This window comes from Canis lupus, chromosome 7, assembly GCF_048164855.1.
Source record: "Canis lupus baileyi chromosome 7, mCanLup2.hap1, whole genome shotgun sequence".
NCBI classification, from domain to species: domain Eukaryota; kingdom Metazoa; phylum Chordata; class Mammalia; order Carnivora; family Canidae; genus Canis; species Canis lupus.
In genome coordinates this window covers 14,825,321-14,848,226 of record NC_132844.1, presented here as the reverse complement: position 1 = coordinate 14,848,226, position 22,906 = coordinate 14,825,321, and the positions used below count along the sequence as shown (strand labels likewise).

Genomic DNA, 22,906 nt, shown 5'->3' with positions numbered 1-22,906 from the left:
GTGTTCTAATTCCTGGAACTCATGGTCACTTTACCTTACATGGCAAAAGGACTTTGCATATATGATTTAAATTAAGGATCTTAAGAGAGGGAAATTATCCTGGATCATTCAAGTAGCCCTAGAGTTATCACAAAGGTCTTTAGAAAAGGGGGGCAGGAGGGAGGGTCAGAGGAAGAATAAGGGATGCAACAACAGAAGCAGAAGTCAGAGGTAGAGATTTGAAGATGCTAAACTGCTGGCTTTGAAGATGGGGAAGGGGACCACTAGCCAAGGAATGCAAGCAACTTCTAGTGGATATAAAAGGCAAGAAAAGAAATTCTCCCCCAGAGCCTTCAGAAGAACACAGGCTTGCTGACACCCCAATTTAAGCCGAGTAATCTGACCTACAGAACTGTACATAAATTTTGCTTGAATCCAGTACATTTATGGCAATTTGCTACAGCAGCAATTGCAAACTGACACATTTTGTAAAATAGTTGCACCTAACTCTGACAAGTTATGGTCCATTATAGTCAAATATCAAAGTTGTGGGGGAAAGATGACAGCATGAGATTACCTTAATACCGACATCAGTTGAACCAGCTATTAGTGTTAAGAGCAATTCTTAGAAAACCGTCCATGCAGTTTGCTTTATTTTATTTTTTTAATAATAAATTTATTTTTTATTGGTGTTCAATTTGCAGTTTGCTTTAAATTAATCTACAAGGGAATGCGGGGGCGGCTCAGTGGTTGAGCGTCTGCCTTCCGCTTGGGTAGGGATGTGGAGCACCGGATCAAGTCCTGCATGGGGCTCCCCGCGGGGAGTATGCTTCTCCCTCTGCCTACGTCTCTCTCTCTCTCTGTATGTCTCTCATGAATGAATGAATGAATAAATAAATAATCTACAAGAACCCTATTATGGGGACGCCTGGGTGGCTCAGCAGTTGAACGTCTGCCTTTGGCTTAGGGGTGATCCTGGAGTCCTGGGATCGAGTCCTGCATCAGGCAAGCTGCAGGGAGCCTGCTTCTCCCTCTGCCTATGTCTCTGCCTCTCTCTCTCTCTGTCTCTCTGTGTCTCTCATGAATAAATAAATAAAATCTTAAATGGTGCTGGGAAAATTGGACATCCACATGCAGAAGAATGAAACTAGACCACTCTCTTTCACCATACACAAAGATAAACTCAAAATGGATGAAAGATCTAAATGTGAGACAAGATTCCATCAAAATCCTAGAGAAGAACACAGGCAACACCCTTTTTGAACTCGGCCATAGTAACTTCTTGCAAGATACATCCACGAAGGCAAAAGAAACAAAAGCAAAAATGAACTATTGGGACTTCATCAAGATAAGAAGCTTTTGCACAGCAAAGGATACAGTCAACAAAACTCAAAGACAACCTACAGAATGGGAGAAGATATTTGCAAATGACATATCAGATAAAGGGCTAGTTTCCAACATCTATAAAGAACTTCTTAAACTCAACACCAAAGAAACAAACAATCCAATCATGAAATGGGCAAAAGACATGAAGAGAAATCTCACAGAGGAAGACATAGACATGGCCAACATGCACATGAGAAAATGCTCTGCATCACTGGCCATCAGGGAAATACAAATCAAAACCACTATGAGATACCACCTCACACCAGTGAGAATGGGGAAAATTAACAAGGCAGGAAACAACAAATGTTGGAGAGGATGTGGAGAAAAGGGAACCCTCATACACTGTTGGTGGGAATGTGAACTGGTGCAGCCACTCTGGAAAACTGTGTGGAGGTTCCTCAAAGAGTTAAAACTAGACCTGCCCTACGACCCAGCAATTGCACTGTTGGGGATTTACCCCAAAGATACAGATGCAGTGAAACGCCGGGACACCTGCACCCCGATGTTTATAGCAGCAATGGCCATGATAGCCAAACTGTGGAAGGAGCCTCGGTGTCCAACGAAAGATGAATGGATAAAGAAGATGTGGTTTATGTATACAATGGAATATTACTCAGCTATTAGAAATGACAAATACCCACCATTTGCTTCAACGTGGATGGAACTGGAGGGTATTATGCTGAGTGAAGTAAGTCAGTCGGAGAAGGACAAACATTATATGTTCTCATTCATTTGGGGAATATAAATAATAGTGAAAGGGAATATAAGGGAAGGGGGAAGAAATGTGTGGGAAATATCAGAAAGGGAGACAGAACGTAAAGACTGCTAACTCTGGGAAACGAACTAGGGGTGGTGGAAGGGGAGGAGGGCGGGGGGTGGGAGTGAATGGGTGACGGGCACTGGGTGTTATTCTGTATGTTAGTAAATTGAACACCAATTAAAAAAAAATAAAAATAAAATAAAAAGCTAAAAAATAAATAAATAAATAAAATCTTTAAAAAGAAACAAACAAAAAAAGAATCCTACTATAAAGTAGGAAAATGTGGAATAAATAGATAAAATCTTAAAAAAACAAAAAAGAATCCCGCTATAAAGTAGGAAAATGTGGAATAAACAAATAAAATCTTTAAAAAACAAAAAAGAATCCTACTATAAAGTAGGAAAAAAACTTACTTTAAATCTAGAAATTTCATCTCTCTCTTTTTTTTTTAAAGTTTGTATTTATTTATTCATGAGAGGCAGAGAGAGAGAGAGAGAGAGAGGGGCAGAGACACAGGGAGAGGGAGAAGCAGGCTCCATGCAGGTTGCCTGATGTGGGACTCGACCCCGGGTCTCCAGGATCACGCCCTGGGCCGAAGGCGGCGCTAAACCGCTGAGCCACCCGGCTGCCCTTCGGCTAAACTTCTACTTCCCACCCTTACACTTGTCTCTCTTTCGAAAATGATAATCCAAAAATGATAATAATAATAATAATCCAGACCAAAAGAGCAAGCCCAACTCTCCGTTTCTTTCCAAAGTCAAGTTTGAGAGGCGAGGCGCGGTGGGCTCTGCGGTGACCGGTGGCGCCCCCGGTTTCGGCCGGCGCGGGGCTGGGGGCGCGCGAGGGCGCGGCGCGGGGGGCGGGGCGGCGGAGGGCGGGGAGGAGGAGCCGGCGGAGGGAGGCGGGGGGCGGGGCGGCCGAGAGCGGGGACGCGGGCGCCGGGTGCGCGGCGGGCCGGCGGCGGCGGGCAGGGCGGCCGAGAGCCCGGTGCGGCCGAAGCAGGGAAGCGGGGTCCGGGTGCGCCGCGGGCCGGCGTCGGGGTGCGGCGGATGGCGCTCTCGGGGCCGCTGCTCGGGGGTGCGCGCCGGGCGGTCCTCAGGTCGGCGGAGGCTGCGCTCTGGGGTGAGCTCGGGGTCCCCGGGGGTCCCCGGGGAAGGAAGTGGCCCGGATGGCGGTGCTCTCGCTCCTTGAGGCTACCGGTCAGACATGAGACCCATGATTCTGGGCCCCTGGGAAGACAGCACCCACTCTCAGTTCTCGTTCCTTCGGGTCCCGGGCTGCTTGGGTCTGGGGGTGCCCCCGGGGGCCGCAGGGAGAGGTCAGCGCTGCTGCTCGGGGCAGGCGCGCGGGAAGAGGCTGGTGCTCCACCGGGCGGCGAAGGTGGGCTCGGGACGCCGGGAGCCAGGGTGCCGGGGGAGCCAGGGTGCTGGGGGAGCCAGGGTGCCCGGGGAGCCAGGGTGCCGGGGGAGCCAGGGTGCCCGGGGAGCCAGGGTGCCCGGGGAGCCAGGGTGCCGGGGGAGCCAGGGTGCCCAGGGCGCCAGCTTCGCGAGCCACCCCTGGGACCCACTGGGGGGCCGCGCTCGGGGCTTGATGGCAACAGTCGCCTGGGATTATAACACGTTACAGCTATTGAAGTCCCATACTGGCTTTACAGGCGGCAGAACAAGCCAGAGAAACAAGGGTGTTAGCGGAGGCCTCGGGTGCAGTACTCGGAGCAGGCTTCCTTCCAGTCCCTTCTTTTTGCTTGCCATGCTGCCTCTCTTTAGCACAATTTTTATTTGTGGATGCAGCTGCAGAGACTGGCGTAACACTGTGCCCCCAGCTCTCCCTCCCAGTTCTTCCACTTGAACTGTTGGTACCTCCTCTGTAGTTTAAAATGTGCTTTAAAAAAAAAAAAAAAAAAGATTTTATTTATTTATTTCTAAGAGACACAGAGAGAGAGAGGCAGAGACATAGGAGAGGGAGAAGCCGGCTCACGGGGACTCGATCCCAGGACCCCAGGGTCCCAGGATCACGCCCTGAGCTGAAGGCAGATGCTCAACCTTAGTCACCCAAGCGTCCCTAAAATGTGCTTTTTCTCTGCAAACTTGTTTGTTGAGCACCTAGTAATGCAGGCCTCCTGCTGGAGATGCAGCCTCTGCAATTCATGTCACAAGGAAACAGTCCCCACACATGGCCTCATGAGACGGCTATGGAAAAAGCTACGATTGTACGGGAGTTGGAGAAAGTGGTAGAGAAAAGGTGCATTTTCATTTAAAAAATTTTACTAGTGTGGTGCCTGGCTGGCTCCATTGGTAGAGCATGCAACCCTTGATCTCAGAGTTGTAAGTTCGATCCCCAGATTGGGTGTAGAGATTACCTAAATTTTTCAAAAAAATTCTACTAGTGATATATTATTATGTTCCCATTATATTCAAATAGACAATAAAGCACAGCCTGCGTTCCCCTTTATATACCCTCCCACATTCCACCCTCCTCTCCAGATGTGGTTTGGTACCCGTCCTTCTAAACACTTCTCTATGGTTTAGAATTTATGCCCCAGAATTCCTGTCCCTGCAGTCGTACTCCCCAGGAATAGTTTCACATTTCCTTCCAGATGTTTTTCTGGACATTTACGAAACCTAAGTATTATTGTGTCTTATGTGCATATAGATCTCAAAGGGGAAGCTTTTTCATTTAGCAATATGGACATCTCTCCAAATCACTAAATGTAGGTCTGCCTCTTTCCTTGTAAATGCTCCGTGGTATGCTTCATCATTACTTTAACCATTTCCTGTATGAACATTTAGGTTGCTTCCAATTGCCAGGATGGGTTTCTGATCTTTCAACCAAGACTTTCCAAAGAGAATGCAGTCAATCCTTGTCTTCTTCATGACTTGAGGCTGCTAACAAGCGAGCTAGTTACTTAATCAGTGACCCCTGTAACACTGAAAATGGCCTTTGTCTCCTGCATTCCCATGAAGACAAAAGCTTGCTGTCTACCTTTATTCTCTGAAGCTATCCTCTCAAATCTTTTTCTGCTAGTTTTGTTGTTCTTATCTTCCTTTTAGCTTCAGTTTAGACTTAGGCAGAAGCAGGATCCCAAATCTGACCTACTAAGTCATGTGCACTATAGCTGAGTACCTTCCTAACACACCTTTGTGGTGGCAGGAAGTGAGTGAACTCTGACGTACCCCATCCTGCCCTATCTTTGCCCTGAGTTCTGACCTCTGTAAGATAATAAGTAGCTTTCTGGGAGGTAGCCAGGTTGTATACAGGCTTTTACAGGCTTTTACTTGATCCTTGTCCTGGGGCTACGAATAACAGTGGAGAACACAGAGGTACCCTTGTCAACATGAATCAACTGCCAGAGTAGAGGATGCTTTAAATAAGGAGGGAGGTTGGGGAAGGTGGGACCTGGGGACTTGTTGGGCTCTTTAAGGGAAAGTACTGTGATAAGAATAGTAAATGGAAATGGAGAAGACAAGTGACTTTGAGAAGTTGAAAGATAGTGTAAGGTGGTCCCATCTGGTGTTAAACTCACCATTTCATGAAGTAAACGCATTGCCTTACCTAAAACTTCCATCTTAACCTTCATTCACTAGGATGGTTGTTCACCTGCTTTTCATGTTTTGCTGTAAGTGGTTGCCAAAAAAATCAAAATATTTATTAAAGTGATTATATCAGAAGTTATAAAATGTTCACCCTAAACCCAAATACCCATTTGAGAAAGAAGCACAGCAAATGTTTTTCCTAATATTTTCTCTCCGAAGGAACAATCATTATTTCTACTATATTCTTTCTAGGTTATATGTTGTTTATATTGACCATTACATGGTCCCTAGTATAGTTTTCAATATTCAACAGATACAGACATGGGTTTTCTAAAGTGTCAACATCCCAAAGAAGAGGAGGGATGAACCAGAGAATTTATTTTTTTTTCAGAGAATTTATTTTATAACTGTGGCAAGAGTGAGTTGCTATTATTATGATTGTTGTTATTATTAAACAAAAACTGTTATGTCAAATAAGTACATTTTTCTCATCAAAACTTTATTTATTTGAAACTATAAAAAGTATACCAAAATGAATTGGTAGGAAATAATGGTAGACTATTTCTTTTTTTTTTTTAAGATTATATGTATTTATTCATGAGAGACAGAGAGGCAGAAACAGGCAGAGGGAGAAGCAGGCTCCCCGCGGGGAGCCCAGTGCAGAACTCGGTCCCAAGACCCCAGAACATGACCTGAGCCAAAGGTAGATGCTCAACCACTGAGCCACCCAGGCTCCTGGTAGGTTATTTCTAAGAAATTTAGTTTAGTATTTTTTTTAAGATTTTATTTATTTATTCATGATAGACATAGAGAGAGAGAGAGAGAGAGTGAGGCAGAGACACAGGCAGAGCAAGAAGCAGGCTCCATGCTGGGAGCCTGACGTGGGACTCGATCCCGGGAGTCCAGGATCATGCCCTGGGCCAAAGGCAGGCACTGAGCCGCTGAGCCGCCCAGGGATCCCCTAGTTTAGTATTTTAAAGTACAACATATAGTATAAGACTATGCTATACAATAATATAGAAAAGAAGCTAAGTTTATGAAAAAATAAATTCAGAACCCAAGTCATGTAAATGGTTTCTATATTTAGTTTCCTTAAACATACAATTAATTAAATCGCATTAGGCTAATTGAAATTAAATAATTTAAAGGATAGGGGTGCCAGGATGGCTCAGTTGGAAGAGCACAGTGACTCTTGATATTGGTCATGAGTTCGAGCCCCAGATGGGTGTAGAAGTTATCTAAATAAATAAATAAATAAATAAATAAATAAATAAACTTAAAAAAAATTCAAAGAATAATTGAATCTAGAATTTAGAAATAATGTTGAAGTAATCCTAAATTTCTTAAGCTTTTTGTTTGGAAAAAGTGCTTATTTCTTCAGGTCTCCTTACTAAAAAGACCTGATAATTGTAGTAGAAAAGCAAACTTCTAAACATGTAAACAGTATGGATCAGAGCATTCTGAATTATACTAGATCTTCAATTTGCATAGTCTAATATGATGTGATTTTAAATATTTTTAGGTCATCGTACTTATTTCAAACTGAAATTTGGGTTGGTAGGTTGATTTAAAAAATTTTTTTTGAACTGTAGTTATTTGAAAAACAGCAAATGCAGAGACAGGCGTTTTCTGAACTCCTCTTACCCATCTAAAGACAGATCCTCCAAAAAAGGATCTCAACTGTCATAAATTCCCTCCCCCAGAATTTCATCAACCAGGGAAGATTAACTCATCATAGGAAAGGAGATCAGAACTCAACACCACACCCAGATTTTGTCACAAACTGTCAAACCTTCCATCTCTGTTCCTCTTAGGGCCTATTCATCCTTCCTAAACATCATTTACTCTCCTCTAAATAGCCTAAGACCCTTCTCCATTTTCCCTGTTAAAGATGAGAATTCTAGGGGCGCCTGGGTGGCTCAGTAGTTAAGTGTCTGCCTTTGGCTCAGGTCGTGATCCCAGAGGGCCTGGGATCGAGGCCCACATCGGTCTTCCAGTATGGGACCTGCTTCTCTCTCTGCCTGTGGCTCTGCCTCTCTCTCTGTGTGTCTCTCATGAATAAATAAATAAAATCAAAAAAAAAAAAAAAGGATGAGAATTCTAATTTTTTTTATCTAAAAAATATATATTTTAAAATTTTTACCTTTTCTACCTTCATCCATTTCTCCCACCCCATATTCCCTGCCTCTGGCAACCACTAATCTGTTCTGTGTCTATAAGCTTGGGCTTTGAGAGTTTATTTTTTTGTTTGTTTTAGGTTCCACATATGAGATCACACATTATTTGCTTTTCTCTGACTTAGTGTAATAATACCCATGTCTCAAATGACAAGAGTTCATTCTTTTTTACGGCTGAATAATATTCGTGTGTGTGTGTGTGTGTGTGTGTGTGTGTGTACTACAATTTCTTTATCCATTGACACTTAGATTGTTTCCATATCTTGGCTGTTATTTTATTTTTTTAAGGATGGATTTGTTTGTTTGTTTGTTTGTTTATTTATTTATTTATTTATTTGAAAGAGAGAGAGCGAGAGTACAAGCAGGGGGAGACAGAGAAGCAGGCTCCCCACTTAGCAGGGAGCCAGCGTGGGGCTCCGTCCCAGGACTCTGGGATCAGGACTTGAGCAGAAGGCAGATGCTTAACAGACTGAGCCACCCAGGTGCCCCATATCTTAGCTGTTATTAATAATGCTTCAGTGAACATGGGAGTGCATATAGCTTTTCAAGATAGCATCTTCATTTTCTTCAGATAAATACCAGGGGTGGAAATGTTTGATCATATTGTAGTTCTATTTTAAATTTTTTTAAAGATTTTATTTATTAATTCATGAGAGACACAGAGAGAAGCAGAGACATAGGCAGAGGGAGAAGCAGGCTCCCTGCAGGGAGCCCGATGTGGGACTCCATCCCGAGACCCCAGGATCATGCCCTGAGCCGAAGGCAGATGCTCAACCGCTGAGCCACCAGTCATCCCCCTATTTTTAATTTTTTGAGGAACCTCCATACTGTTTTCCACAGTGGCTGCACCAATTTACATTCCCACCAATAATGCATGAGGGTTCCCTTTCCTCCACATCCTCACCAACATTTATTATGTCTTATCTATGGATAATGGCCATTCTAGCTGGAGTGAAGAGATATCTCATTCTGGTTTCAATTTGCATTTCCCTGATGATTAATGATGTTGAACATCTTTTCATTTGTCTTTTGGCCATCAATATGTTTTTTTTTTTTTAAGATTTTGTTTATTTATTTGAAAGAGAGTGAGAGTGAGAGAGATCACAGAAAGAGAGGTAGAAAGAGAAGCAGTCTCCCTGCTGAGCAGGGAGCCTGATGCAGGGCTCGATCCCAGGACCCTAAGATCATGACCTGAGCTGAAGGCAGATGTTTAACAACAGAGCCACCCAGGCATTCCATCTGTATGTCTTTGGAAAAATGTCTGTTCAGATTTTCCACTCATTATGCTTTTGTATATCATATATAGATCTGTAGCAGAAATCATATATATATATATATGTATAATGTGATCTATTGTGCACACTTTTCTGCATTTTTTCTCACTTAGGTATTTAGAAGTTTCCATGGCAGTACACATAACTCTCTTAACCACTGCATGTATTCCATAGTATGGATTGCCAGTTTATTTAACCAGTCTCCTACTGATGGACATTTTGGTTTCTTTTTTTTTTTTAATTATTTTATTTTATTTATTTATGATAGGCACACAGTGAGAGAGAGAGAGAGAGAGAGGCAGAGGCACAGGCAGAGGGAGAAGCAGGCTCCATGCACCGGGAGCCCGACGTGGGATTCGATCCCGGGTCTCCAGGATCGCGCCCTGGGCCAAAGGCAGGCGCTAAACCGCTGCGCCACCCAGGGATCCCCGACATTTTGGTTTCTATTTTTTGCTGTTAAAAATTTTTTTCCAATAATTATCATTGTACATACCTCTTTGTGTATATGCACAAGTATTTTACTAGAATAGATACCTAGAAATGAAACTAATTGGGCTGGGGACAAGTGGCATTTAACAGTCTTCAAGGAGAGTAAGAGTGTGTCAGGTAGAGATGAGGAAGGGAGGTATTCCCTTCAGAAAGAAGTGTGCAGGGATCCCTCGGTGGCTCAGAGGTTTAGCCCCTGCCTTCCGCCCAGGGTGTGATCCTGGAGACCCAGGGTGGAGTCCAATGTCGGGCTCCCTGCATGGAGCCTGCTTCTCCCTCTGCCTATGTCTCTGCTTGAGCTCGCTCTTTCTCTCTCTCTCTCTCTGTCTCTCTCATGAATGAATAAATAAAAAAAATTTTTTTAAATCTTTAAAAAAAAAGAAGTGTGCATAAATCATGAAGGAAGGCGAAAAAATATACTTAAAGATTGCACTGTATAGATTATCTAAATTTCACAGCAACTCAGAAAGGTTAAATAATAGTATTCCTGTTTTACAAATAAGAAACTAAGTCCCAGAGAGTTTATGTAATCTGCCCAGGATTACAGAGCTAAATGGACAAGCCAAGATTTGAACCTGGTTTATCTGACTCTAGAATCCCTGCTCTTTCCATTGTAAAAATATAGTGAGAGCACATGTATACTTTTAACGTAGCTGGAGGGAAGGGTTATTGAGGCAGAGGAGGAATGAGGAAGAAGAGAAGGTGTGGTAAATTATGCTGGTAAAGTAGGTTGAAGGACATAATAGAACGTACTAACGAGTATGGACTGTGTCCTATAATGTAGGCTGTAGGTAATAGCCAGGTGAGGCTAGATTTACCACTGTGCCAACAGCCAAACTGGAGTTTATTTAAAAATTAGGCTCAAAAATGTGAAAAATCAGGTACAGCTTGTGTTACTCTCGGGAATCCCTCAAGAAAACCCTACATCATCCCAATAAATCCCAGACAGTTTTCCTTCAGTGTAGGAACTGATGGCTGTTTCTTTGATCAAGCAAAGGATGAAGTGGTTGATTTACAAGTAGAAGCCCCCTTGTACAAAAAGATACACTATAGCTTTACCTAAAGAATTAGTGTGGACTGGAGGCTCATACCGTGAGAGGCTTGTGGGGGAGCTGAGACTTATTAGGGGAATATTTGTACTTTGGCTCAGAGTGGAAAGCTAGGAAAACTATTCCTCACTGATTATAAACCTGTTTTCCAATGCCCCCCCCCCCCAAACAGTATAGCTGAATTAGAGAAAGTTCAAGGTCAATTTGATTCTACAATATAAGAAAAACATAACTAGGGGTACCTGGGTGGCTCAGTGGTTGAGCATCTGCCTTTGGCTCCAGTCATGATCCTGGGATTCTGGGATAGAGTCCTGCATCAGGCTTTCGGCAGGGAGCCTGCTCCTCCCTCTGCCTCTTTCTCTGTGTCTCTCATGAATAAATAGATAAAATCTTAAAAAAGAAAAGAAAAATACGTAACCATCTCTGATTCAGTGGCAGAGGTTACATGCTGAGATGATGTTTGCTTCCCAGTGTGAAGTACCACAGTCTTGAGTTTAACAGTTTTTTAAATTACCATACTTCTCCAGTTCCTAACAATGAGGAACTCAGTAACAAGTGTGAACTCAGCCTGCTGACTTTTTATATCTGGGAATTCACAAAACAGCATGTTGAGTGAGAAATAGTTTTATCCCAGGCATTTTAAAGATCTAATCTTGTAGATAACACGAGCTGACTTTTCAAAATCTGAAGAGGATGGGGAAGTTTGTATTTGTATTTTTTTAATTTTGTTTACTGTGATAGAAATATACATAACAAAAAATATGTCATTTTAACCATTGTTGAATGTACAATTCAGTGGCATTAATTATATTCACAACATCGCGCAGTCATCACCACTGTATTTCCAAAAATTTTCATCACTCCAAACAGAAACTCAAGCCCACTGGGGAATAGCACCTTTCCCTCCAACTCCTGGTTACCTTTAACCTACTTTCTATGAATTTACCTGTTCTAGATATTTCAAATAAGTGGAATCATAAAATATTTGTCATTTTGTGTTTGGCTTACTTCACTTAGCATGTTTTCAATGTTGCAGTTTCGTGCTGTAGTTATGTGTTAGAATTTCATTCCTTTTTCTGGCAGAATGATATTCCATTGTGCGTGTATCCTACATTTTATTTACCCGTTCATCTGCTGAATGAGCTCGGGTTGTTTCCACCTTTTGGCCTTTGTGAGTAATTGTGAATAATGCTGTTATGAACATTGATGTCTTTGTTTGAGTCCCTGTTTTCAAATCTTTTGGGTACATACCTTGGAGTGGAATTGCTGGGAAACCTGTATTTCTAAATTATTGTATTTGTCCATTTCCCCATCTTTTGCTATCAGTGAGAAAGGCAAATGAAAGTAGAACAGTGTTTGGTTTTTATAAGAAAATATGGTGCTTCAGAACTCACTTTTGGCTTTTCTTAACTACTTAATAAATAGAACCATAAAAGATCTCTTTTGGCCTATGTGCACTGCAGGAAATTTACTGAGACGTAAAAGGATGAACCAAGGAAGAATGGGAACCTCTGGTTTATACGTGGTGTTTCCAACTAGTTCTTTACATTTAATGCTCTATTTTGGACTACTTACATTAAATAATATTCCATTGTATAAATGTACCACTTATAACCATTCCCTTATGGATAGACTTCCAGCTTCTTTCCATTTTTCAGTATTGTAGAGAATGCTGCCAACATATATATTTATACATATACACATTTGTATGTATTCACGCTAATACTTCTGTATTAAGATAGATTCCTAAAAGTAAAATTGTGAGGTAAAAAAGATATACGTACATAAAATGTCATTAGGGCTAAATTTTCCTTTCAAAAGGTTTTAACATTACACATTCCCAACAATGTACAAGAATACTAATTTCCTCATACCCTCACTAATATTTGGTGTTATCAAATCTTTATTTACAAACCTGACAAAATTTGAAAACTTTTGTTTACATCTTGCATTTCCTTCATAAGTAGTGAGACAGGGCATTTTTTTACATTTTATTAACCATCTGTATTTTTCAAGTCAAGTCCCCTGTTCTTGTTTTGACTGTTTTCCTAGTGAGAATTTTGTCCTTTTCCTATTTGTACGGGCTCTATTAATACTAATGTTTTGTCTTTTCTATGTCACAAATATTTTGTTCCTGCCTGCCACTTGTCTTATTATAGCACTTTTATGAGATCAATTCTTTATGACTTTTGATTTTGCCATGTTTAGAATGGCTTTCTTATCCCAAGATTTAAATTATCTGCTCATGTTTTCTATTAGTACTTCTAAGATCCTAGTTTTTAGGTTGAAATTTTAATTTATTTACATGTAAGGAATGAGGCCATAGCCTGCTTAAAGTTTCTTCCTGATGCCTAGCTACATATTTATTGAACGAAATTTCCCCATTGGTCTGACTGTTACCAAATACCTAATTCTCATAGATAGTATATTGTGTGTTTCTGGACTTAGACATTTAAACCTTTTCCTGTGCCAGTTTATACTATTTAAACCAATTTCACTTTATAAGATCTTTAATATTTTAAGCAGCATTTGGAGCATTATTAGTTACCTTTTTTTACAGTGGTCATTTTGTTGTAAAATATTAGTATGTTTTATTTTTATCCTATTTTTAAAAATCTTTTGGGTTTTCTTTCATGTTTAAAAAAACAATTTGGGGGCAGCCCCGGTGACGCAGCGGTTTGGCGCTGCCTGCAGCCTGGGGTGTGATCCTGGGAACCCGGGATCGAGTCCCACATTGGGTTCCCTGCGTGGAGCCTGCTTCTCCCTCTGCCTATGTCTCTGCCTCTCTCTGTGTGTCTATGAATAAATAAATAAAATCTTTAAAAAAAAAATTGGGGGGCAGCCCCCGTGGCGCAGTGGTTTGGCGCCGCCTGCAGCCCAGGGCGTGATCCTGGAGACCCGGGATCGAGTCCTGTGTAGGGCTCCCTGCAGGGAGCCTGCTTCTCCCTCTGCCTGTGTGTCTGCCTGTCTTTCTCTCTCTCTGAATGAATAAATAAATAAATAAATAAATAAATAAATAAATAAATAAATAAAAATAATAAATAAATCTTTTAAAAAAAACAATTTGGACCTACAGAAAAGTTGCAAAGGTAAAAAAGAGTTCCCTTTATTCTTACTCAACTTCCCCTAATATAAGCATCTTACATAGTACAGTTCTTGAAATCAGGAAATATTGACATAATACTGTGAACTAATCCACAGACCTTATTTAAATTTCACCAATTTTCCCACTGATGTCTCCTATAGTCCTAGATCCAATCCAGGATCCTATGTTGTATTACACTGTATGACTCCTTAGTCTGCTTTAATCTGTGATAGTTCCATAGTCTGTGTCTTTCATAACTTTGACACCTTTTAAGAGTACTGGTTCTTTGTAGATTGAGTTTATCTGAGATTTTCTTCTGATTTGATTCAGAGTATACATTTTGGCAAAAATACTAAGGAAGTGATGTAATCTTCTTTGAGCATGTCAGAAAGTACGTGATGTCAACATTTCTTACTAGTGATCTTTGAATAATTGGTTAATGTAGTATCTTTCAGCTGTTTCCTTTTGTAATTAGTAGGTATCTCCTAGGGAGATACTCTCCTATTTCTCATCATAATTTCACCCACTAACTCTAGCATCCACCAACATCTCTTGCTGAAATAATTATTATTGGATTGTCAACCTAATGGTGATTTTCTCTTCATCATTCATTCTACATTTATAAATTGAAATAATCCCTTCTCCCCATTTACTCAATTATATCCTTATATCAATATGGACCCATGGATTTATTTTATGGGTTATTACCCAGTACCATATTATGTTACCAATTTTTTTTTAAGTTTTTATTTAAGTAATCTCTACACCCAATGTAGGGCTTGAGCTGACAACCCCAAGATCAAGGGTCACATGCTCTTCGGAGCCAACCAGGCGCCTCACCAATTATTTAACAGATAGTAACAGTGCCTGTAAGTACTTACAAGTGTAGTCTCAAATGTAAGGTTCCCACATCTAACATATGGCTTATTATCTTCGCTTGCAAGGGGAAATTAAAATTTTCTTAATATTATAACTTGGATCATGGTAAGACTTACAAATTATTTGCAAGATTCAGTTACCAAATAGTGAATGTGTACATACAAGCTCCACAGAATTAAGGACTTGGAGAGTAGAATATGAGTTGGCCAAGGCCAGCCATTATGCATGGAGAGTGAGACGGTAGGCTCTTACAGGGTGTGTGCAAAATACACAGTACAGTGAAGTCAAAAGATCAACTATAGTTAGCTGACTGGAGCCAGAGGGAAACTCCTTTGACCTGCTTTCCAGATATTAATAGCAATGTTATTTTGAAGGTGCCTAAATTATTTTATTCTTTCCAGGTTTGAAGTCAATAAAAGGAAGCTGCCACAATTTTTGTACTGCTATTTTTAAAGATGTCACTTATAAGGAACTTAAAAACCTCTTGAATTCCAAAAAAATTATGTTAATTGATGTTAGAGAGACATGGGAAATTGTCAAGTATGGAAAAATCCCTGGGTCTGTCAATATACCACGTAAGTGACATGTATCTCGAACTGATTCATCCCACAAAAGTATATATTGAGTAATTTACTGTATCTAAAATTTAATTCAAATTCTTAACTTTTTTTTTTCAGTGGGTGAGGTAGGTGAAGCTCTACAGATGAACCCAAAAGACTTCAAAGAGAAGTACAATGAAGTAAAGCCATCCAAATCTGACAGTCTAGTGTTTTCTTGTTTAGCCGGAGTGAGAAGCAAGAAGGCATTGGACACAGCAATATCCCTGGGCTTTAACAGGTGCATAGATAAAGTATAAAAATGTATTCAAGAATGTGCATAGCAATGTTTCATATGTATTACATTTTTACTGGTCTACTGAAAAATTTCTTATAATTACTGTGTTAGTAATTATAGGCTCTTATATTTTCATCCTACTCAAAAGTAACTCTTATAAATAGGCTTGAGGTCTAGAGTAGTCATTGTATCTCTAAATCACTAAAGTTTCTATCAACCTTGTGTTATAAAGCAGGAGGAAATGTTTACAGCACTAACCTTGCTATATGTTTTCAGTGCTCAACACTATGCTGGAGGATGGAACGAATGGGCAACCTATGAATTTTCAGAGAAGAAACATGGAAATTGAATTCTGGAACACAAGTTGGCTCTTTTCTTGTGTACATGCAGCCTAGGATAGTGAAATGAACAAAAGAATAACAATCTAGCCCTGGCATCACTGGCTAATGGGAAGGGGATTTTGCGTAATTCAATTATTTGTTGAATCTTTCCCTTAACTATAAATTGAGATTACTACTTGCCCTTAGCTATTTCCAAAAGCTACTGATAATTAAAATAATGTATATGACTTGCCATGGAAATATAAGGTTGGGATTCTCGAATTTTTAAATAGTTTAGTATAGTACAATAGTTTTCCTGAAGCCTGGGTTACTTATAATACCTAATCATATTGTATGACCATTTGTGTTAGCATAGCGTCTATTCATTGAAGAGGCGATGAGCTAGACAAGTTATTTTTTTAAATGATTAAAATGCTTTTTTCCTTTGTAAATTTCCCCATTTTAGAAAATTCATAAAAGTTATTTTCCTATTATGATATACAGTACAAATATTTTTGTGGATCTACTTTTCACCCATAATGAGTATTTACTGAATGTTGAATAATATAAAACAGCTAGTAAGCATTTCTTGAACATCTTTTCTTAGTTTAGATCCTATGCTAAATATTCCAAATGCTAAAAAGATAATAAAAAAGATGTGATTCTTCTCTGAATATGTTTGATTTCTAGCAGAAACTTATAAAACTTTATCAACTTATAAAAATTAAATTTAAAAAAGCAGACTTAGTCTTAAAACACCAAGAATCTGAGATCCAGAATAGTAGGTGAGATATGAACAATGAAAATACATTAACACCACCCAAAGACTTATGGCAGTGTTGTAACCAGCGTGATAGTGACATGATCTGCAACTTAAAAAAATTAATATGATCTATAAAGATAGAAATAACAACAGTGATTGCTTCTGTAGAGGGAAGATTAACTGGAAAAAGCAAGGAGGGAGATTTCTAGGGTGATGGAAATGCTTTAGATCTTGATTGAGGTGTTGGTACATAGTAATACATTCATCAAAATTCACTGGACACTTGAAAACATACATTTTCTGTAATTATATCTCAATTAAAAATAATGAAAATAGGAGGGAAAAAGTTTAAATGTAAAAGACTCTCACTAGCATGAGTATATGCCTTTGGAATGTCAAGTCCTATATTTATCAATGCCCTAGTGCACTGGTGCTTCCTTCCATCTGTGCCTTTCCAGACCCAAATGTGTTTGGTCTCTTTTATGTAGTCATTCAGACCACGTAGGCCTAGGAAGTAACTATAAGAACTTGGTTTGTCCTAAATGATATTATAAAGCCATGGGGAATCTGGGGTAGAGATGTGATGTGGCCACCTTGAACTTCTATTTCTGATAATGTCAGTCTAGTTTCTAGCAGAGCAAATTCCCTACAAGAACTAGAAAAGCTGGAAAAAAAAAAAACACCCGCACATATGCATGAATGCAGGCTCTTCGATGTTGGTTCATCCTCTACAGCTTTCCTTCTCTCTGGATCAAATAGCTCTTCAAATCCTCGCTGCCTTAGTAATTCCTTCATGGCTTTAAACTGATCTTATTGATATACCTATATAAACAAACGTTACTAGGACAAATATGCTAAGGTGGGATTTGAAGAGCCACAATCTGAGAGAGAAGGGAAGTTGTGGTTGAAGTAGTGGGCCCATCAAGAAATAAGAACCTGGGTAAATACACCAACCATTTTAGTTGGAAGCCCTGGGAAACTATACCCTAGGAGTAAAGGTGACCCAGAAATTGACCAACTCTCAGAAAATGTAAGACCAGCTTTGAATCCACTAAATCCCTGAATGAATTGAGGTGATCTTCCTGATACCCTAAGGACCTACCAGCAGTAAATCTTCTTGTAAGAAAGATGTCATTAGCTGGAGCAAGGGGTTGGCAACAATAAGTATTTTAGGTTTATGGGCCTTAAGGTCTCTACTGCAACTAGTCAACTCTGCTACTGTAGCACAAAGCAACGAGAGACAATACACAAATGAGTGAGTGTGGCTGTATCTCCACTAAACTATGGCCACTTTGGTTTGAATTTTATATTTCATGTGTTCCAAATAATCTTCTTTTATTTTTCAGCCATTTAAAAATATGGCAAACATTCTTAGCTCAAAGGCCAGGCAAAGCTAGATGGCAGGTAGGATTTGACCCATGGGGCATAGCCATGAACCACAAATATTCCCTACAGTTCTTTATATTCAATGTTCAGAATTCTATAAAACTTATCAGAAATAGCAGTAAATAAGACCTCATGACTGAAAAAGAAGAAAAACAACTAAACAAGGTAGAAAAAGAAGGAAAAAAAGACACAATAGAAACAAATCTAAAGATACATGTCAGAAAATAACTGATTTTAGGGCAGCCCCTGTGGCGCAGCAGTTTAGCACCACCTGCAGCCTGGGGTGTGATCCTGGAGGCCCGGGATCAAGTCCCATGTCTGGCTCCCTGCATGGAGCCTGCTTCTCCCTCTGCCTGTGTCTCTGCCTCTCTCTGTGTGTCTCTATGAATAAATAAATAAAAATTTTAAAAAAATAACTGATTTTATATATTCAATAACTAGATGAGAAAAATTATTAAAGTAATGGAAACTACAAAAAGTATCAAATAGAAATTCTAAATTTTAAGAATACAGTAACTGAAATTAAAAACCCAGTAGATGGTGGATGGGCTTAACAGACACAGGTAAGGATTAATAAAAATGAAAAAAATGAGGTACATATTAACGTGATGACTCAGTGAATATTTAGAGAAATAAATTACAGAAACATGTACAATATAGTTTGAAACCATGCAAAGTACTGTTATTTATAAGTATATGTACATAAGTATAAATTCTGAGAATAATAAATAGCAAATTCAGAATAATTTCCTTTGGAGAGAGGGCACAGGAGACTTTTTAGCATGTTTGTTGGTTAAACAAATATTTTACATTTTGAATATATGGGATAGGAACTTAGTATCTCTAACTTGGAGGCAGGCAACTAAACCAGATTTTTATAATTATAATACTTTGGATTCCTGGTGCTTTTTAAAAGAAAACTTATGATAATGTTTCCTATTTACCCAAATATAATTGTACTTGTATCTTTTTGAAGATAATATATTTTATATTCTATATTCAAATTTATAAAGACAAGCCTCATTGTCAGTTATTCTGAAATAAAAATTTAACAAATGTATCTGAAGCTGCACTGACCTTTATACTAAAAGTCTTAAGAGTAAAATCATTACTAACTTCTATGGTATTGGATGCCTCAAAATATATAACATGATTTAATACATCATTTAACAAGTGGCTACATCATGTTTCAGAAATGTAGAATGGCCAGATTACTTTTTAAAATGCTGTATGGGGACACCTGGGTGGCTCAGTGGTTTAGCGCCTGCCGTTGGCCCAGGGCGTGATCCTGGAGTCCCGGGATCAAGTCCCACATTGGGCTCCCTCTGCCTGTGTCTCCCCCTCTTCTCTCCCTCTGCCTGTGTCTCCCCCTCCACCACCCCTCTCTGTGTTTCTCATGAATAGATAAAATCTTTAAAAAAAATAAAATAAAATGCTGTATGTACTGCTCATAGTTCTCATAATGGGATAAAAGGAAGCTGTCCTAGAAAAAGTGGCAACAGTGGACAGGCTCAGAGTTCTGAGTTAAAGTGTGTCAGTTGGGGCAGCCTGGGTGGCTCAGCGGTTTAGCACTGCCTTTGGCCCAGGGCATGATCCTGGAGACCGAGGATCTAGTCCCACGTCGGGCTCCCTGCATGGAGCCTGCTTCTCCCCCTGCCTGTGTCTCTGCACCTCTCTTTCTCTCTCTGTGTCTCTCATGAATAAATAAATAAGAATAAAGTGTGTCAGTTTTCCTTCATTTACATTCTCTTACTTGCCTTATGATCCCACTGAGGTCTCTTGCATTCTGATAATGCATCCCTTTGCTATCTACTATGTATATGCCATGGAAATACTAGATAGAGGTAGGATCAGGAGCTAACCTGTGAGAAATTGGTACTATTAACAAATGGAAAACTGAATGCTTCTACCATCAGTCAGTAAAAGTTATTTCTCAGTGTCTAAAAGGACAGCAATTAAATAACAGAAAAGTCTAATTTTGTCACCTTTTTTCAGTGCTGCAAGTGTCGCCAGGAGCAAGGACAGAAAGGAAAAAGGAAATTTTAATAAAAGTATCATAATAGTAGAATCTGGCTCAAGTATATTCACATGGGGGATAATAGTATTGTTTTGAAGCTTACATAAGATAATGTATGCCTAGTATACTGTTACTATGTGGATCCGTACAATATGGTACTTGGTTACATAGGCAGCTGATATTTTAGGTTGCATTCATTTGACATTAATGGGTAGAGAGGTGAAACTTCCAGCTAAACATGTGTGGGCAAGAATGGCAGTGAGATCCCTTACTGCAGGTGGGAAGATAAAATGAAAGTGAATGCTGTACAATGAGATACCTAGGTCCCTGACCTCACTTGTCTCCAAGAACTCTGAATGGTCCAGCTCACTACCACCACACATAAAGCCAAAAGCTTCCTTTCTAGGAAAGCTGACTCCCTGGCAAAGAAAAAGCTTTAGGAATATTTTGTTGGGGGTGGGAGGGATAATAACGAAAACATTTTGTTGTTCCCTGAACCTATAATGAGGCCCACCACTGTAAAGTCCTACCCATGCACATAGACCTCTCACTTATCATCTTGGGCCTTTCAAATATCAAGGATCCTGAGACAATTAAAGCAAGATTCTAACTTGAAAAATTATGACCAGAGAAAAGGAACGTCAAGGAAGAAGTGTTAATGAAGGAAACAAAAATTTTAAAATGACTGAAAAGCCCGAATTAATATCTGTAGAATGATAACACACTGCATTCTCAAACAAGAACAAGGTGCTACTTAAAAAGCACCTTTTCTGAAGCAGCTAGAGGTGTAGTCCATTAAAACAAAGGCAAAGAAAAAGATAGGATTCCCCCTATCTTGGCTACCTAAACAAAGATGAAGGGCTTGGGGAAAAATGTTTCCTTGTGAGAAACCTAGGGAGTAAGGGAATAATAAGTGATTCTGGTGATAAATAAAAGATACAAAGTAAACTGAGCAACTTACAACCAAGGAAATTACACTCCTTTCAGAAAGACAAAAATATTCTCCAAGAAAGGAAATATACCACAGTATATTACACAACACAATGTTATCTATATATACTTAATATATATTATTAATTTAACAAAAAGTGTACACTTAAATTGAGAAGACAATGGAACAGAAGTCTTACTATTATATAACCGGTTTGGTGGGGAAGCAGGAGAATAGATGGAGGTGTGTGAGAAAAAAGTGAAATCTTCATCTTCCAGAGTAGGAAGTTACTAGATAATTTTACTACTGAAAAAAGAATTAAAATAAAACACTGGAGGGTAAACAGAGGAGGCAGTAAGGTGAAGTAATTAAGAGCATGGCCCTGGAGGCCAGCTGCCCAGGTTTTAAGAATTAGAACCTAATCCAAGCTCTTGTCACTTACTTGACCTGTGATTGGTAAGTTAACTTTCTGTTCCTGAGTTTCCTCCTCTCTACAATAATTGTTCTGAGGATTAAAGTACTTCATAATATAGGAAGCTGAGAAAATTCTTGTCATCTAAGCGCTCAATAAATGCTATAATTATATGCTTGTTAATTGGAAATGTGGAAGTAACACAACAGCAAAGAAATAACCAAAAGTTGCTCTGGGGAGCAGGAATGAGCAGTAGGGAAAATGGGTCAGGGGTCTAACATTTTCCTTGCCTTACAGCAGCACAGTCCAACAACTATAATGCAAGCTGTTTAGGTGATTTAGTTGTCTTACATTTTAAAAAGAGGTGAAATTAATTTTAATAGTGTCTTATTTGGTCCTATCATCATTTAAAATGTGTAGCATTATAAACAAATTAGATATTTACTTCCTTTGGTTTTTGTCCTAAGTACTGAAATCTAACATGTATTTTTACATTTATTGCACATCTCAGTTTTGACTAGCCACATTTTCAGTGTTCAATAGCCCCATGTAGCCAGCTAGTGGCTCTCACACTGGGTAGTGCAGCCTACACGATTTGATTTTTAAAAACAATACATGTCATAAATGGCTGACAAATTACAGAAAGAGACAATCAACTATGATATGCCCTCTAATAGAAGATACCTTATACAGTAGTCTACCTTTTCAAAAAAAATTTTTTTTGAATCTGAACTTGATCAAGACTTACAGAAAATACTGAAAAAGGAACATGTTAAATGGCACCTCAAGGATACAATTAGCAAGATCCATATTGGTGGGAGACTCTTAGTAGATAATCAAACCACAAAGGGAAATTTAAAAAGTAAATGGAAGAGGAACCATGAATTTAAAAAGATTTAAAGGATTTATCAATTAATTGCAATGTTTGGTCCTTATTTAGATCTGACTAGAATTATTTAACAATTTCTCCTGATAAATATAACTGAGAATTTCAACAATGAATATTTGATAGTACAACGTTATTTTGACTAATTCTTTAGGTATAATACTTCTGGTTTTTAAAGAGCCATTGTCTTTAGGAATATATACTGAAATAGAGATGAAAGATGGTATCTTGGATTTGTTTCAAAATATCCATTTTATGGGAAGCAAATGTGAGTTTAATGAAATGAAATTGGCCACGAATTAATCATTGTTGAAACTGGGTAACGAAACATGGAGTTCATCACACTATTTTATTTACTCTTGTATATGTTGTTTTAAATTTTTCTATAATAAAAATTTGAAAACAAAACACCAAGTCATATGTATTGCTTTTCAAAATAAAAATTTTAAAAGAATAAAAGAGGGCTCAAATGAAAAATTAGGGTCAAGTCAATGATTGTGATATATAATCAGTCTGCTCTTCCAACCCAAACCGAACCTTAATCCTTTCAGACCCGAGGAGAGCTTTTTTCCTCATTTCTTATCCTGCCCATAAGCCTACAAAACCTATATTTATCATTGGTATTGACTTTACACATAATCTCTCAATTTATCTAATCCTCTCCACAAGGAAGGAGAACTCTAAAGTCTGTTTATAAGCCATTTGAAATTACCCAACTTGACAAACTATAGAAGACATTAATACTGATC

At 39.1% G+C, this 22,906-nt stretch overlaps 1 protein-coding gene across 1 annotated transcript; it reads left to right on the top strand.

Moving 5' to 3' along the window:
• Window positions 1-3,092: 3,092 nt before the first annotated feature.
• Window positions 3,093-18,971, top strand: LOC140636599 (thiosulfate sulfurtransferase/rhodanese-like domain-containing protein 3). The gene is made up of 4 exons (XM_072831975.1): window positions 3,093-3,247; window positions 15,010-15,183; window positions 15,286-15,445; window positions 15,719-18,971. The coding sequence occupies exons 1-4, from the start codon at window positions 3,175-3,177 to the stop codon at window positions 15,789-15,791; spliced, it is 480 nt and encodes a 159-aa protein (XP_072688076.1). The 5' UTR covers window positions 3,093-3,174; the 3' UTR covers window positions 15,792-18,971.
• Window positions 18,972-22,906: the final 3,935 nt, after the last annotated feature.